Source organism: Bos javanicus, chromosome 17 (genome assembly GCF_032452875.1).
Source record: "Bos javanicus breed banteng chromosome 17, ARS-OSU_banteng_1.0, whole genome shotgun sequence".
NCBI lineage: Eukaryota > Metazoa > Chordata > Mammalia > Artiodactyla > Bovidae > Bos > Bos javanicus.
Window position 1 is genome coordinate 57,578,270 of NC_083884.1, and position 19,022 is coordinate 57,597,291.

General features: G+C 36.8%; 1 protein-coding gene across 10 annotated transcripts in view; it reads left to right on the forward strand.

Annotated features, from left to right (window-relative positions):
- Nucleotides 1-19,022, forward strand: part of TAOK3 (TAO kinase 3) — a 197,851-nt gene that overhangs the window by 129,677 nt on the left and 49,152 nt on the right. For all 10 annotated transcript variants that reach the window (XM_061384853.1, XM_061384855.1, XM_061384857.1 and 7 more), the window contains 4 exons: nucleotides 698-791; nucleotides 1,699-1,780; nucleotides 10,125-10,292; nucleotides 12,741-12,947. In XM_061384853.1, coding sequence (XP_061240837.1) covers nucleotides 698-791; nucleotides 1,699-1,780; nucleotides 10,125-10,292; nucleotides 12,741-12,947 — 551 coding nt within the window. The remainder of the gene's footprint in view (nucleotides 1-697; nucleotides 792-1,698; nucleotides 1,781-10,124; nucleotides 10,293-12,740; nucleotides 12,948-19,022) is intronic.

Here is a 19,022-nt window from a genome sequence, read left to right on the forward strand (position 1 = left end):
GAGGAAAGAGTTGTATGTTTATGTAAATGCAATAGGAGAGTGCATGCCAAGTGAGCACTCTACTAAAAGAGTAATAGAAATTCCAAAGAGGAGTTAACAATGGGCTGAGGTGGAGTATGTATTTTATAAAGAAGTAACTGACTCAGTGAGTTTCTCCTTAGAAAGTGGATGGGCCAAACCTTGCTTACATTTATCCTCCTTTTTCCCCTCCACCCCTACTTGTACCACTTCGTTAGTCTGGATGAGCCCTCAAATGGTGTTTATTGGATTGATTTACTCTATCTTCCATACTCTGTTGGTGATGATTAAGATGTTCCATAATCTTTTTTTTTTTAATTCGACTGCTCTGCTTTCTGATTTTTTTTCAATGAATACGCATTTTTATTTGAAATAAAACAATACACAAAGATGTTCATACCCATTGTAGGAAAACAAAGTTCAACTTTTTGAAGATACATAGGAAAAATTTTTTTACTTTCTTGAAATGGATTCTGTTTGGAGCTTTTCCAGTGTACTTTAAGATGACCAGCAGCTTCTTTTGAATGGCTATCCTGAGCAACCTTAGAGATTACAATAAGTGGATTATACAGCATGATGATAATAGCAAGCTAGTGGCCAAGCTTTGCTCACAGTTCCTTATTTCTCCATCTGCCTAATGTCTTTCAAGAACTGCTTTATTGTGTTTCTCTTCTTTCAGCGGAACGGAAGCCCCCACTTTTCAACATGAATGCCATGAGTGCCTTATATCACATTGCCCAGAATGACTCCCCCACGTTACAGTCTAATGAATGGTAAGGCTGAGCTGTCATTTTAAATCTGTAAGAAAATCACCATATGTTTTTGGCACTTTCACTAAATTACGTTTTAAATATCTGACCTAGAAAGCATTTCATTCCTTCGTTTATACTATGATAATGGACACTGATGCTTTATAAGCCTGAACTTTTTACACACACACATAGTATTTCTGCCCTTACTATGGTTTGTGTTATTAATATGTGTAGTAACTGAAATTCTAACAGGTACATATATCTCCTGCTACCTTCCTAACAAGTCTAATCTCTAAGTCATGATTGGTCTTATATTGATCATCTCAGTCTTATCATTTGTCAGCAAGGATAAAGTACCCTCTCTGAAAATTATAACATTTTAATAACTGTTAGAATCACAGAGCTACTGTAAAAGGGCAATGTCCAAGAAGAGTACACAGAATGAAATTTTCTAGAGAGAAGGCTTTTTCATCCAGAGAGCATACTCCTAGGTTCTCTGTCCCTTATGCTTCAAGTTTTACTACCTGGTTATAGGTTGTGGGTGATGAAAGAGTTACCAATTTGTCATGAAGAATATAGGCTTTAGACTTAGGAGAGCTGTTATCTTTGGAGAGAAAAATGTATACAAAATTGTTTTATATAAATATAGTATTTTTCATTTTCTGAGATATATTACAATTTGACTTTGTTTATATCATAAGATACCTTTATGTGTTGACTGACTTGAAACTGTCCGCATTCATTATCCTAAAGAATTAATTTTACATACCTCAGACTTGAAAATGGGCCACTTCTCCTGATATTCCAAAGTATTTTAATAAAAATCTCCCAAATCAAAAAGTTTTCCCTTGGATAAAAATTATTTAAAGTGATCAGTATGTTCTACAGATTCTGATGTTATTTTCTTTCATTGTATTTGCACACACAGGACAGATTCCTTCAGGAGATTTGTTGATTACTGCTTGCAGAAAATGCCTCAGGAAAGGCCAACATCAGCAGAACTGTTACGGGTAATTTTTCAAATTTATATTTGAGGGGGGGAATTTAAAGTCATGTGGGGAAACAGTGGAAACAGTGTCAGACTTTATTTTTGAGGGCTCCAAAATCACTGCAGTTGGTGACTGCAGCCATGAAATTAAAAGACGCTTACTCCTTGGAAGGAAAGTTATGACCAACCTAGATAGCATATTGAAAAGCAGAGACGTTACTTTGCCAGCAAAGGTCCGTCTAGTCAAGGCTATGGTTTTTCCAGTGGTCATGTATGGATGTGAGAGTTGGACTGTGAAGAAAGCTGAGCACCAAAGAATTGATGCTTTTGAACTGTGGTGTTGGAGAAGACTCTTGAGATTCCCTTGCACTGTAAGGAGATCCAACCAGTCCATTCTAAAGGAGATCAGTCCTGGGTGTTCTTTGGAAGGACTGATGCTAAAGCTAAAACTCCAATACTTCGGCCACCTCATGCAAAGAGTTGACTCATTGGAAAAGACTCTGATGCTGGGAGGGATTGGGGACAGGAGGAGAAGGGGACAACAGGATGAGATGGCTGGATGGCATCACCAACTCGATGAACGTGAGTTTGAGTGAACTCCGGGAGTTAGTGATGGACAGGGAGGCCTGGCGTGCTGCAGTTCATGGGGTCGCAAAGAGTCAGACACGACTGAGCAACTGAACTGAACTGAACTGTAATGAAATATAATAAATCATTCCTGTGGCAGCTCATCATGACAAAGTGGATTAGAACATACACCTTGTCATTTAAAGTCCAGAGACAGTAGCTAGGCATAGAAGTAGCAAGATTAACACAATATGTTCAAGCTGGATTTAGAAAAGGCAGAGGAAACAGAACAAATTGGCAACATCCATTGGATCATCAAAAAAGCAAGACAGTTCCAGAAAAACATCTGCTTTATTGACTATGCCAAAGCCTTTGATTGTGTGGATCACAACAAACTGGAAAATTCTTCAAGAGATGAGAATACCAGACCCCCTGACCTGCCTCCTGAGAAACCTGTATGCAGGTCAAGAAGCAACAGTTAGAACTGGACATGGAACGAAAGACTGGTTCCAAATAGGGAAAGGAGTACGTGGAGGCTGTATATTGTCACCCTGCTTATTTAACTTCTATGCAGAGTATGTCATGAGAAATGCTGGACTGGATGAAGCACAAGCTGGAATCAAGATTGCCAGGAGAAATATCAATAACCTCAGATATGCAGAGGACACCACCCTTATGGCAGAAAGTGAAGAAGAACTAAAGAGCCTCTTGGTGAAGGTGAAAGAGGAGAGTGAAAAAGTTGGCTTAAAGCTCAACATTCAGAAAACGAAGATCATGGCCTCTGGTCCCATCACGTCATGGCAAATAGATGGGGAAACAGTGAAAATAGTGACAGATTTTATTTGGGGGTGCTGCAAAATCACTTCAGATGGTGATTGCATCCATGAAATTAAAAGACACTTGCTCCTTGGAAGAAAAGCTATGACTAACCTAGACAACATATTAAAAAGCAGAGACATTACTTTGCCAACAGTGGTCCATCTAGTCAAAGCTGTGGTTTTTCCAGTAGTCATGTATGGATGTGAGAGTTGGACTATAAGGAAAGCTGAGCACCAAAGAATTGATGTTTTTGAACTGTGATGTTGGTAAAGACTCTTGAGAGTCACTTGCACAGCAATGAGATCCAACCTAAAGTTGGATCCTAAAGGAAATCCGTCTGAATATTCATTGGAAGGACTGATGCTGAAGCTGAAACTCCAATACTTTGGCCACCTGATGCGAGAGCTGACTCATTTGAAAAGACCCTGATGCTGGGAAAGATTGAAGGTGGGAGGAGAAGGGGATGACAGAGGATGAGATGCTTGGATGGCATCACCGACTCAATGGACATGAGTTTGAGTAAACTCCAGGAGTTGGTGATAGACAGAGAGGCCTGGCGTGCTGCAATCCATGGGGTCACAAAGAGTTGGACATGACTGAGCAACTGAACTGAACTGAACTGATACACTGTATATTCCTCATGAATACTTTTCCCTCCAACTTTTCCCTTTTTCTGCTCCCCACCCCACCCACCTTTTTTGCCTTATGACAAAGAACATTTCTCCTTGCTCTGGTCATCACTCTGATGTTCCAGTGACTAATATCTGCCTGAACTTTAACTCAAAGTTTTCAGGACAGAGTCTGCCAATGGTTCAAATACCAACTCTAGGATTTCAGTTAGGTTGTTGCCAAATCATCAGGCAGTGAAGATATGTGATAAATATATAAGACAGATATTTACATAGTGTTACATCATACATGTTGGTGACAAAATTATTGTGTGTTAACTGCATTCATTTGATTTAAATATAGCATTTTTGAGCATCTGTTTTCATGTAACTTTGTATTATAGGCTCTGTGTACATAGGCAGTGTTCCATTAATATCAGTGAAGTATGTGGGAGTTGTTTTTACAATATAAATGTATTTTATTGGCCACAGAATAGTCCAGGTTTCTTTAATCTTTTTCTGCATGTGTGTTTTCCAGTCTTTTTTTGTTTCTTTCTTTGGTTTAAGAAAACCTCAGAATTGTATTGCCTAAATTTGTGAAGCTTAAACATGTCAGCTGCCTTTATAATTGCACCTTGGCTAAGTGTCACAGATTCTTGGTTTATATTTTCTTTTTCTCAAAAATCTTATTCTGTTATTTTCTGGCTTTGAGTATCCTGAAGAGGTAGGTCTGAAGCTGACTAGCTTTTCTACCCAAAATTAAGTTTTTCCTTCTTGTGAGTAACAGGTCACAGGAATATGGTGACAGAAGCAACAAGACAATGGGCTTTACCTTATTCTCTTTTGGTGTAGAAGCATCACATGTTCTAAACATAAACTATAGACAATAGAATACCAGAAGCACAAGACAGTGTCTTTATTACTTTGAAGTAGGCAAAGATTTATAAATACAGGACACAAACAGCAGTTTAGAGAAAGAAAAGAAGAGGAAAAAAAATTAAAAGTTTGCTTTAAAAATAATAAAGCAAAAAACATGCCTCGAAGAAGATACTACAAGCCTTCAAAGATGATAGGGCAACAGACAACAAAAGGATATAAAAAACAAATGGGCAGAGGTAGAAAAAGAAAATGAAAGAGAAAAATTTAAAGATATATCATATCAAATCATATCATAAACAACAAGCTAATATGATAAACACACCCATGTAGGGTATTTCCAATGATGGATAGCCCGAGGGAAATAAAATTAAATGAAGAAGAAAAATTTCTAAAGATGATTATAGAAAAGATGACATGTGGAAGGCAGAGGAGATATATATTTCAACCTATTATTCCTAAAAGAGAAAGCAAAACACATGGAGTAGAAGATATTTAAAGATATACTTGAAGATATACTTTTTGAAAGTTAATGTTAGGACCTTTATTTTATTTGATTTACTTAAGTGTATATACACACATGCGTGCGCATGTATACAAACACACATATATACTTGTCCATGTGTATCTTAGTTGCGATACGCAGGATCTAGTTCCCTGACAAGAAATTAAACCCATGCCCCCTGCCTTGGGAGCACAGAGTCTTAGCTGCTGGACCACCTGGGAAATTCCCTGATTTACCCTTATTTGATTTGGTGGACCAAATCAAGTAAGCCTAACATTTAGTCAATGATGTTTACTGATTATCTACCTGGTGCCAAGCACTGTTCTAAACACTGAAAATCATACAGTGGTACAAAGAAAAAGATAGTCCCTGCCTTCCTGGAACTTATATTCTAATGCAGGAGTGAGAAAACAAACAAATAATTTGATATAATGTCAAAAAAATAAAGCAAGGACTGGGATAAAGAGTGACAGGAGCTGCTCTTTAATACAAGGCATTTCTAGGGAGGTGAAACTGAACTTCAGTGATCAACAAATCCTACCTGTATCTAGTTTCTAAATTCAAAGGATAAAGAAAAATTCATAATAGGCTGAAAAAAATTTATTTGGGGCTAAAAAAACCATTTGACTTCAGATCTGCCTCTTCAGGAACACTCAAAGCCAGAAAACTATATAACAATATTTACAAAGTTCTAAGAAAAAGAAAATGTAAACCAAAGATTTGTGACCCAGCTAAGGTGCTCCTCAATTATAAATGCAGCTGGACATTTTCCAGCCTCACAAATTTTAAGCAGTTTTCCTTTCTTAAAAGCTTTTTCTCAATTGCTTGATAAGGAAATCCAGCCAGTCTATCAATGAAACAAAAAGTGAGAGAGGGAGGGAGGGAAGAAGGAAGAAAAAGTAAATTAGGGACTGGAGAAACTTGTGAAAGAACTGGTGGTGATCATTGAATTTAAGTTTGCTCTCCAATATTCATTTATTTATTCATTCACTACTAGTTTGTGTGTTTGTTTAGCATGGTAAAGAGACTACATTCCTCATTTTGAATAACCAATACAAATTTCAAAAGATAAAAATACAGTAGAAGAGAGAATAAAAAGTGAGAAAACCTTCCCATTCAAGGCCCTTCTCTAGAGTTAGCAACCACTGTCACCAATTTTGTACATGTCCTTCTAGAAATATTCTATGCATATGGAAGTAAATATCCTTTTAAATTTTTGAACCAATGGTAGCAAACTGTTCTACCCTGAATATTTTAAGTTTTAGTGTGTTTTGTGTATTGTTCCATGTTACTACATGCAGAACTATCTCAACGTCTCTAAGGACTCCATTATATAGTCAGATGGATGGTTGTTTTTATAACCAACTCATTATGGTGTTGACAGTCTTTTGCTGTTACAAACTGTTCTACAATAAATATCCTTACACATGTGTCATTTTGTATCTGTATATACATATATCCAAAGAATAAATTCCTAGAAGTGAAATTGCTAATCAAATGGAATGTGAATTTTAAATTTAAAAAGGTGTTGCAAATTTTCCTCCAAAGAGGATGCCCCAGTTTATGGTCCTGTTAGCAAAGTATGAATACCAAAACTTTTTGACCTTCTAATCAGTTCAGTGGAAAACTTTTCTCACTGTCATTTTAGGTTGTATTTCTCATTATGAATTAGATTGTCTTTCTTATGTTGATAAGCCATTTCTATTTCCTCTTCTGTGAACTCTCTGTTGATCTTTCTCATTTGTCTGAGGGCTTTTCCCTTGTTAATTTGTAGTAAATCTTATAGATACTATTTTCTTATTTCACTTTTGACATTCTTTTTTCTGGGATTTTGGGGGGAGGTGCAGAAATTTGTTATAAGGAATTTAACTTTTTTTTTCCTCCAGTTGGCTTTCTAATTATTCCCAAATATTTTTAAAATAATCCATCTTTTCCAAACATTTTCTTCCTGGTGTTAAAATGTCACCTTCACAAAGAATTAAAACTACAGAGAGAGAACTACAGTAAAATCATTGCTGTGATTAAAAGGCAGAATGTAAATGTTATACACATTGACAGTATATGTATTAACAATGTGAAAATAATAATGTGCCTAGAAAGAAGTAGGGGTAGGAAAGAAATGTAAATGTACTGACTTTCCTGTTTTTCAGGGTAGATAGTCAATAACAGTTCTTAAACTGAAAGTCTTTTTTAAGTAACTCTAATCTCTTAAAGCTTTACATGATCTTTTTTTTTCCCCCTTAACTTTAGAGGGCCTTTTAGGAACTGGTAACTCTTGGTGAAGAAATTTTAACTAACATTAAGCAGTCATCTTACTTTAAACTCCTCTAATTCTATGAAATTCAAATATACCTTATTTTAATAGATTATTTTTTAAATTACCATGTGTAATAAGTTTCTCATGTAAAATTATTTCTGGATATCCATCATTCTGAGAGAGAGAGAGAGAGGGGAGAGAGGGAAGGAAAGTGTCTAAAATAATATTTCATTTATTTCTGGATGGCAGAATTTTGATTTTCTTTTACTATCTTTTATTGATTTCTCTATTATTTAAATGTTTAAAGTAAACATATTTCTAAGAACAATGAAAGCATTCTTTGAAAATGATCTGAGAACCTTTCAACTGTATGGGTTTGGAGAACAGTGAAGAGATGGGGTTTCAGGCAGAGAGAACAACAGGGGAAAAGACATGCAGGTGTGAAACCCATGGCAGAGACAAGAATGATCTACAAGTATGCTGCATTGGGTGGAACAGGGAATAGGAGTGACTAGAGTGGAGCCTAGAAATTCAAGCAGGAACCGACTGTTCAGGCCAGACTTTACAATGGAGGCCATGAGATGTTTTTAAGACATTGGGTGTATCAGTTTTGAAATATTTTAAGGTTTAATTACCTCCCACAATAAGAAGTCCAGGATTTAGGAAAGGAGGTGTTAGAAGCAGTCCAGACCTGTAAGCAGCTCAATAGCTCCTCCTGTCTTCTACTTTACCATTCTTTGCACTTGACTTTTGTCTTCTTGGTCACAAAATGGCTCCTGTGTTTCCGGGACTCAGACTTTATTCCAGGCAGGAGAAAGGAGGCAGGACAAAGAGTAAAACACCTTCTCTTCCTGTGCCTTGCTTTTTATCCTGGAAAACAAAGCCTTCCTCTGGGATTTCTGCCTATATCTCAGAATTTGGCCAGAACTTGGTCACATTGCTAATTATACCTGCAAAGAAAGGTAGAGTCCAGGTCTTATACTTTTTACTACTTTCAAGAAAGAAAGGCAAGGAAAAGAGATTGGAATGAAGGATAAATAGGTGTCTGTCACAGTTAATACCATGATCAACTCTGTGGTAGACAACCAGAAAACAAACTCCCAAATAAAGAAACCTGGGTGTCCATTCTAGCTCTTGCATTGTTTAGCTGGGTAAATCACTTAACCTCTCTGGGCCTAAAATCCCTCACCTTGGAAATAAAAGAATTACTAAGAGCTACTTCTCTAAAATTCAGTATCCTAGATTATATCTTGAAGTTTACTAAAGACTGATTTATTCTTGTCTAATTGCAAGCACTGAAGTAGCCAAATAATTTTGCTTTCTCCCTTAAATTCTCCTCTTCAAATATGCAAGCTACTCTTCCTTCCAGGAATGGTGTTTCATTTTCAGAAGGGATTCTTTGCAGAGAAAGAGATATTTTATTAAAATAGGAGCAAAAGCCACAATTCCCTGGACAGCAAAGTCAGAGTGAAGAACTGCAAGACATACAGATTTTTTTTCCTCACAGTGGTCCTGCTCCTCTTTTATATCTGTTTAACTTATAAAGAAATTAAATCCATTCCATCATCTGAGGCCTACCACATTAATACCTCATTTTCCCAATATATTCAAATTATAATTTCACATAAGCGAATTTTCTACATAACTGAAACTTTTCCTTTAAAAAACAAAACTTCCTCCTCCTCCTTTTGATCATTTTGTGTGGTGATCTTATCAAAATATGTGATATGCTTCTCTGCCTTCCTCAAGAAAGCATAATGAATATAATGCCACTTCTTGATTACTCAGAGATAATAGCATTTCATGAGATCTTGGGAGTATAAAAAAAGTGTATGAAGGACAGTTGCCCGTTTACAAAATAGTCCACAAACCCTAGTTCATTTTTATTTGGTTGGTTGGTTGCTTGGTGTGTTAATCATGGAATTTCCTTCTCTTTACTGTCAGGTGGTCAGATACCTTTTCAACAGACTCTTTTTTTGGCAACAAGTAACTCTCTAACAGTCCTCAGTCCTCTATTCTCCTACTTTTGTTCCCTCTTTCTAAACTGCTGTGGCTGAGAAACCAGGAAACCAGAATATGTGTTAAAGATCATTGATAATATTGAAAGTGAAGCTTGTTTACATCAAGAAAAGCTTGTGGACTTGGGGTGAATATTTTAACCCCTTGGAGACCCTTTTGCCTTATTTCTCATTGTACAGCTCTGTAAAGGGAAGATGAAGTTGCCAAAATTCTGACCTCTGAGATAAATGGAATAACTTCCACATTTTCAAGCATACACTATATATGACCACAGAAATAGAAAACAAAATATTCAGAAGTCTGTCTTTAAAACGGTAGTGTAGGGTGAGAAAGAGGATTGAGGCAGATTATAACAAGAATATTCTATACTCTGCCTTGCTTTTGCTTATTACATAGTTTCAGGTTTGAAAGGCACAAGCTCTCAGCTACTATTTAAAGTTCTAGTCATTGTTATTACTTGCATGGCAAAGTAAACCTCAAGAATTCTCAAGTAAATTCTAGAACAAGTCCACAAAACGTGGCTTGAGGAAGAAGAGAAAAAACATGATTATGACTTTATGAGATTTATACAAGGTATGAGGCTACATGAGATGAAAATTGTATCTTCAAAATCCACAGAACTGTTTTACGTTGATTTATCTTTACATCTTAATCTTGCACCTAAAAATATGTCTCCTCATTATCAGTTTCTGTTTTTTTCTCTTCCCTTAATCAGCATGACTTCGTTCGACGAGACCGTCCACTTCGTGTCCTTATTGACCTTATACAGAGGACAAAAGATGCCGTTCGTGAGCTAGATAACCTACAATACCGGAAAATGAAAAAAATCCTTTTCCAAGAGACACGAAATGGACCCTTGAATGAGTCACAGGAAGATGAAGAAGTAGGTTGAGTTTCTTTTAGCGAACACTCATTGGGTACCTACTATGTGTAAAAGTTCTGGACTAGGATGCTATGAAAAACACTTTGGGAAATAACAATGTATTCAATTGATGTTCTCTGCCTTAAGAGACATGCACAGTTGCAAAAGAGATATTGAAAAAAATAATAAGATAAAATATGAACAGTGTTACAGAGGTAGAGCACACAGTAGGGGTCCATAGTGGGGACAGAATAAGTCATCTGCTGGTGGGATTAGTGAAGAGGTGGGTCACTTTTGACCGGCAGTTACAGGGCACTTTCATGCTGTGCTTTAGGAAGATTATCCTGGCATCAGAATGTAAGATGGATTTGAATGGATAACTTTCTGGGTAATAGTCCATGCAAGAGGCAGTAAGGGCAATATTCATGGGAATTGGGGAGAAGGAACACTGAGAAACACTAGAGAGATGAACTTGATAATACTGTGCTTCTCACTGACAGTGACAGATGAAGGGGAGCTTATGGTGACTCTGAGCATTTGTGCTTCAGTGACTAGAGTGTGTCAGTACCAAGAACAGAGAAGAACCAAGAAGGAAGAGTTGGTTTAGGATGATTTCAGTTTGATGCCTGCTGCGTAAGGTCTTGGCATCATCTGCTATTGACACAGTGTACAGGTGGAGTTTTTTCAGAAAGATGACTTTAGTTTAAGTTATTCAAATAGTTTAAGAAGGATTAGTCGAAGAGGCCTAAATAGAGATGTCTAGCATTTGATTGGAAAATACAAATCCAGAACATAGGAAAGAGGTCTGGGTAAAGGGTAGTTGGTTGGGGGTCAAGGACATTAAAATGATGATGAATCAGGAGTTGAATGTAGAATGAGAAGAGAGTCCATGCCACCTAAGAAAAGGGAAACCGGGGAGATAAAGGCATCATAGATGTTACAAGTATACACAGCTTCAAGGAGGGAGCTACAAATACCATCAGATGCCACAGAGAAGTCAGGTTAAACAAGGACCAAAAACAGTGTTAACTGGGTTTTTCAAGTAGGATCTTCTTGATGACCTTAGTAAAAGCAGTTTTACAGGAATAGTTAGGATGAATAGTCGTTTACTGTGGGTTATAGAATAAGTGGGAAGTGAGAAAGTAAAGATAGTGAAAGTTGGTCATTTTAAGATTCATAAACTGGGTCAAGAAGGAAAAATGACAAAGGGCAGTATGTAGAAAGGTACATACATATAAGGCAAGTCTCTTCATACTATGCAGAAGGAAAGGAGCCAGGACAGAGGCGTTGAAAATAGAAGGAGACACAATTAAGGAATTAGGATCTCAGAAAGTGCATAGGAGTAAGAGCATTAGTGCAGGGATTAGCCTTGAACAAAAGAAAGGACTCTTCTAAAAATAGATTAAAAAGGGGGAAAGAATGAAGAATGAATTTTAGTTTAACTTTTTAATATAGAAGAAAATAAAATTGTTTTATCAATAATTATAAAAATAAAATTCAGAAAGCTGAACTGGAGTATAAAAATCTCTTGATTGCATATATACAAATGGGCCCCTTTAATTGGGGAAATAAATCTATTTAAAATATAATGTATTATCTATCATCTTAAATTGCTCAAATTACCTTTGTCAGTGATTCCTTATATTGCCATGGCTAAATAGCAATTCATTAAAGTTATGTAGGTACAGAGTATGCTTCTTTGAAAACAGGGTTTATTTGGAACTAAGTTGCTTTAATTATATTACTTAATCTTGTATCAAAAGATACCCACTGTGATGGATAAATTATATGTTCCAATTATTTTAGCATTTCTCAAATAGTAGTCTTTGGACTAGTAGTGATGAATACCAGTATTATTTAACAGATATATTTAATAAGATTACAGAGGTAAGCTTGATAGAATTGCTTGAGGGAGGCAGAATTTAATTACCTGTCCAGGACAGTAGAATTAATATCCCTGCTCAGATATGAAGTTTCTCAATAATGACTTGCAAAAAGAGCATATTGCTTGTCAAATCTCTGAAAACTCTTTTTATCCTGTTTGAGCTTCAAGTGCCCACTGCTGTGTTTGTAGCTTTCCTAGAGATCCCCTGTTCAGTAGCCTGCAGTCTTTCCCTAGCACCTTGAGTTCCTGAAAGTCTCTTAGAAAACTGACCTGGCTAGTTCTGCTTACCAAGTAGCGATACAGTGTGATAGTTGCATATGATGGGGGAAAGCCCTCGGGTAGCAGCACTTGGAGCCTTATGACCCATGTCCAGAATAGGCCTTTGGGACAGCATCAGAGTGAATTGGAGATGTCTGAAAATGGTGGTGGAGTAGTGGAGCCACTACATTAAAAGTTTCATCTTGCAGATTTGGCAGAAAAGCAACTTGGCACTGCAAAATTGAATGTACTTAATAGCTTAGTCAATGGATTGGTGCTTTATCTCCAGTCATTTTTTTTTTAACCCAAGTGCCCCATTTTTATAGGACAGCGAACATGGAACCAGCCTGAGCAGGGAATTGGACAGCCTGGGCAGCAACCATTCCATCCCAAGCATGTCTGTGAGTACAGGCAGCCAGGGCAGCAGCGTGAACAGCATGCAAGAGGTCATGGACGATAGCAGCTCTGAACTTGTCATGATGCATGATGATGAAAGCCCAGTAAATTCCACTCCCTCTGTTGTGCACAAGAAAGTAAGTTTCATGATCCCCTTCACAGTGCTAGGCTTTGCCCATCATTATGAAGCCAACTCAGGTCACTTAGCATTCAGATATTTTAGTTCCCTCTTTACAGCTGAAATTATGGAACTCAGCTGAGCACATGATAGTTCTTTTCGGTAAAAAAGATAATGAAGGACTAGGCAAGCTGTATTTGTGCCTGTTTCTTCATCTTCCTCTCTTGATACTCTGATGTCCACCACCATCAAATAAACAAAAACAAATCTATAAATCTCCACGTCAAAGAAACCAGTTAAGTTCCTTTCTAAACCAATAACCTTAATACTGTTGACCTTAAAAGCTTTCTTTTAAGTAAAACCTATTGGTTTTACTTTTAAAGTAAAACCTGTTGGTTGTGACCTTATAGAAGTATTTCAGATGTATGTTTCTTCCTGAGTAGTCTTAAAATACTCTTTGTTTTAGAAAAAGTTTCCACTCTTTTTTGTTGTTTCTTGGATTTGTCATTTCTAATTCTTCTAAGACCAGCTCTGTGTCAGCTTAAATAGTCTGACTTTTGAGTTAATGATTGTTTTTTGTTTTGACTTTACTTTTCCAATGGAGGATCATTCATTTCATACAAAGCCTATCGTGATTTATAATTTGATATGCTTTATTTTAAAATGAAAAATTATTTTTAAGCTTCTTTCAAAGCAATAAGAAGAGTATTGCACAGAATTATCAATGATTTTTTGGAGGAATTCCCAAAAGTGTTTTAAGTACCTTAGGTAAGCAGTTCATAATATGGGACTATAGAAAAGAATCCTTTATAACTTTTTCCATATTAGGTATATGTGAGTTGTGTATGTACTGCTGCTGCTGCTGCTGGTGCTAAGTCGCTTCAGTCGTGTCTGACTCTGTGGTACCCCGTAGACGGCAGCCCACCAGGCTCCGCCGTCCCTGGGATTCTCCAGGCAAGAACACTGGAGTGGGTTGCCATTTCCTTCTCCAATGCATGAAAGTGAAAAGTGAAAGTAAAGTCGCTCAGTCATGTCCGACTCTTAGCGACCCCATGGACTGCAGCCTACCAGGCTCCTCCATCCATGGGATTTTCCAGGCAAGAGTACTGGAGTGGGTTGCCATTGCCTTCTCTGGTATATGTACTCATTTTAATAAATATGAGTGATTACATTCTAACTCCAAGTAGGAGAGCAGGTTTAAGAATTTTTTCACTTAGATGTCTGCTGGTTGTATATTATTATTGGGAGAAAAAGAAAATTAAACAGGTAGGATGAAGAGCATGTGAAAATATATTGGTGCCTAGTCATGAATAGTGGAGGGATCACGTTTATTTTCTGAACTGATTAACTTACTCATTTATTCAACAAACATTGGTGGGGACCCCTATTATCTGCAAGGAGCTGTAGCAGGTCCTTTGGATACAGACAAAACAGACATGATGCCTTCATAGAGCTTATTATCTGTGGGGGAGATTAAGCAGATAATCACACAAGTAAATTGATTGTGTAATTATAAAACGTGTTCTGGGTAAAAGGAGGACTTATTCTATTGGGGAGTAGAGGAAAATCTCCCCAGTGAAGTGACATTTAAGCTCAAACTTCAGAGACAAACAGAGGTTAGCTAATTTGGGGTGAAAGATGGGGGTGACTCAGGAAGCAATATGTGCAAAGGCCTTGAGATAAGAAATTCTGTACGTTCAAGAAAAAGGGAAAATCTGAGAAATTAGAGCTTGGAGGACTGTGTGGAGAGTGAATTGGGACCAGAGTGACAGCAAGGACCCAGATTATTAGAAAGCCATAAAAGCATTTTGAGGAAACCAGTGATACCATGCAGATGAAGAAATCTGCTAAGAGTTCAGCATTGTCAGTCAGCCGTATTTAAACATGGGCAAATGGTCATGTATTTGAAGGGTGGAAAAGGTTTTGCTGGGCTCTCTTTTTAGAAGGAGTTATCATGGATGCTGAGAGATATTGACTTTTTCCGTTCTTTTAGCTCTAGGGCTTTGTGGGGATAGAGAGCAAAAAAAAAAAAAAAAAAAAGGAATTCTGTTGGATCTTTTTACTCTAGGACATCTCAAATGAGCACCCAAAATTAGAAGAGAGATAATTAGATTAGATTACTGGAATAATCAGCAAAATTAGATTATTGGCATAATCAACAAGAAAGAAGACCCTGGTCTTGAACTCATTGGAGGTTTTAATTTTAATTTTTGCAGGCTGGTATAGAGCTTTCTTGTAATAATATGAGCCTTTCAGTGCCTTTTTCTCCTTGGTGTAATTTTAAGAAGATAAGATTTTAATTTATAATCCAAAATAGAAGGTAGTTGTGTTTGATATACAGAAAATATTTGTCAGGAAAATTTTTTCCAAAATGTATTTCTATTTAATTATTAAATATAGAGGTAATGTGATGAAAAATATTGAAAAACATCTGAAAATAAAACTATGAATTAGTTAATTTTAAAATATAAGCAAGGAAGTAAGATAGTAGAAACAATCAACTGAGTGAAAGGGAAACCCACGGAATGGGAGAAAATACCTGCAAATCATCTATCTTATAAAGGATTAATATCCAGAATATATGGAGAACTCCTAAAACGCAACAGCAACAATGAAAGAGGAAAAAAAAAAAGAAAACAACTGGAATCAAAAGTGAGTAAGGACTTGAATCACCATTTCTCCAAAGAAGATATGAAAATGATCAATAAGCATATGAAAAGATCTCCAACATTATCAATCATTAGGGAAATTCTAATCAAAACTACAGTAAGATACCACCCATGTGTGTAGCCATCACACACATTAGAGTGACCACTGTTTAAAAAAACAGAATGTAACAAGTGTTGCTGAGGATATGGAAAAATTAGAACCCTGTTCATTACTGGTAGGGATTGAAAAGGGTACAACCACTGTGGAAAATGGTGGTTCCTTGAAAAATTAAAACTAGAAATTACCATATAACCTAGCAATTCCACTTCTCAGTATATATCCAAAAGCATTGAAAGAAGGATTTCAAAGAGATTTTTGTATACCCATGTTCATTGCAGCCTTATTCACAAAAACAGCAGAGAGGTGGAAGCCATGTAAATGATGAATGAATAAACAAAATGTGTTATATACAAACAATGGAGTATTATTCACCTTCAAAAGGAAGGAAATTCTGCCAGATTCCATTAATACAATGTGGTTGAACCATGAAGACATTATGCTAAGTGGAACAAATGTACCTGTCACAAAAAGGCAAATGCTGTATGATTCCACATATATGAGGCTCTTAGCATAATCAAAATCATGGAAAGTACAATGATAGTTACTAGGGATTTGGGGAGAGGATTAATCAGTTCAGTTCAGTCGCTCAGTCCTGTCCGACTCTTTGCGACCCCATGAATTGCAGCACACCAGGCCTCCCTGTCCATCACCAACTCCCGGAGTTCACTGAGACTCACGTCCATCGAGTCAGTGATGCCATCCAGCCATCTCATCCTCTGTCATCCCCTTCTCCTCTTGCCCCCAATCCCTCCCAGCATCAGAGTCTTTTCCAATGAGTCAACTCTTCGCATGAGGTGGCCAAAGGACTGGAGTTTCAGCTTTAGCATCATTCCTTCCAAAGAAATCCCAGGGCTGATCTCCTTCAGAATGGACTGGTTGGATCTCCTTGCAGTCCAAGGGACTCTCAAGAGTCTTCTCCAGCACCACAGTTCAAAAGCATCAATTCTTCAGTGCTCAGCCTTCTTCACAGTCCAACTCTCACATCCATACATGACCACTGGAAAAACCATAGCCTTGACTAGATGGACCTTTGTTGGCAAAGTAATGTCTCTGCTTTTCAATATGCTATCTAGGTTGGTCATAACTTTCCTTCCAAGGAGTAAGCGTCTTTTAATTTCATGGCTGCAGTCACCATCTGCAGTGATTTTGGAGCCCAGAAAAATAAAATCTGACACTGTTTCCACTGTTTCCCCATCTATTTCCCATGAAGTGATGGGACTGGATGCCATGATCTTCGTTTTCTGAATGTTGAGCTTTAAGCCAACTTTTTCACTCTCCACTTTCACCTTCATCAAGAGGCTTTTGAGTTCCTCTTCACTTTCTGCCATAAGGGTGGTGTCATCTGCATATCTGAGGTTATTGATATTTCTCCCGGCAATCTTGATTCCAGCTTGTGTTTCTTCCAGTCCAGCACTGAACCATACACTTAAAAATAATCAAGATGGTAACTTTATTTTACCACAATTTAAAAAAGGAAAACATAGAAGCAGGCTAAAAAAATAGAGCATGTTATATATATGTGCTTAGTCATTCAGTCATGTCCGACTCTTTGCAACCCCGTGAACTGTAGCCCCCCAGACTCCTCTGTTCATGGAATTCTCCAGGCAAGAATACTGGAGTGGGTTGCCATTCCCTTCTCCAGGGCATCTTCCCAACCCAGGGGTAGAACCCAGGTCTCCTTCATTGAAGGTAGATTTTTTGTCACCTGAGCCATCAGGGAAGCCCATTGCATATAAAAACTTAATATTAAATAATGGTATCTCTTCATGAAACCCATTTAGCCTTATACTTGGGCTTCATGTCTTTAAACATAATAGAAATAAATTTTTCATAAGTTTCATATTTGTTTTTTTACTTGAATTCAAAGTTTTTCACTTGGGAACATAAAGTGGGATTTTTTTTTTTTTTTTTGCTTTAAAAAAAGTAACTTATTTATTTCCTACATAACATATGTTTTCAGTAATAAATAATACATTTTTCAAAATCAATAAGACACTGTGAAGAAAGTAGGATCTTAAACTCTCAACAGAAAGTTAGGTGTGGACTCTAGGAATGAGAAAATTAGTTTTAAGTTCTGTCTGCCACTGTTAGTTTTATTTTACTTTGGACAAGTCACAAACCTCTCCAAACCTCAGTTTTTCCATCTGTAAAATAAGGAGTTGTTCCGTATGATTTCCAACATTGTTTCTAGCTCTAAAATGTTTTGCTTCTATTCCTGTAAATTTTAAAAGAGTAAATGTCTAATGTGACTTTCAAGTTGTTTGGTAAAGAGATACCTTGATATAGAAAAGCCTATGTATCACTGAATTATCATTTTATAAACAATGTTCTACCATTATCTCATTATCCTATTTTGTTGTCTTTTTTATACTTGTCACTATCTAAAATTATACTATGTACTAATTCATTATTTCATGATTTGGGTATAAATGTCATCATAGCCAAAATTATGCTTACCTTGTTCTGTGCTGTATCTCAACACCTTAGAACAGTACCTGGCACAGCATAGGCACTCAGTAAATATCTAAGGAATGAGTGAATTAACAAACAAAAAATACACAATGAATAAATTGCTTACCAGATACTAAACACCGTGCTATTTTGAACATAATGGTTTAAAAGGCTTGAATAATATTAAGTATTATTTTTATGGTTTGAAAGATTTAAACAATAGATTGTCTCCAATAACAGTATTCTTGACAATAAGAACTGGCTTAATAAATATTAAAATGTAAGAATAAGGATAGGGAATTGTTTTGTTCCCCGCTCTTGACTGTTACAATTAAGATTGCAGACATATGCTAAATTAGTCAAATCATATATATGAACAGAATGCCCATTTTGTATAGGAAGTAAACTTACTTTTAAGGGCCATGTATAACTATTAAGAGCGTGATTTGCAGCTAACTGTTCTGCATCCAGAATAAAGATAACCTAATTTTAGGAGGACAGACCTATCATAGATCAAGCCCAAAAAATGCAAAGTGGCACACTGAAAATTTTCCTTTAACACCAGATTTTCAAGTTACTTCCCTCTCTACAATCTTTGCCTCTACTCTGGTCTTTCCCTGGCCCTGAAGAAATCCTAATCCAATCTTCCTTTTGAACAAGAGTGGTTTGATAAGTCTAAAGGTATATTCTGACAAAATAAACTTTAGGCACGCACTTCTTTCCTCCGTTGTAGTGTTGCCACACTGCTTTTTCCAATAATATGACTATCACTACATCTCTAGACTCTTTGCTTCTCCAGGACGCCTCTCTTCAAATACCACCTAGCTGGGTGTCTTAGCACAGTGTGCATGTATGCATGCTAAGTTGCTCAGTT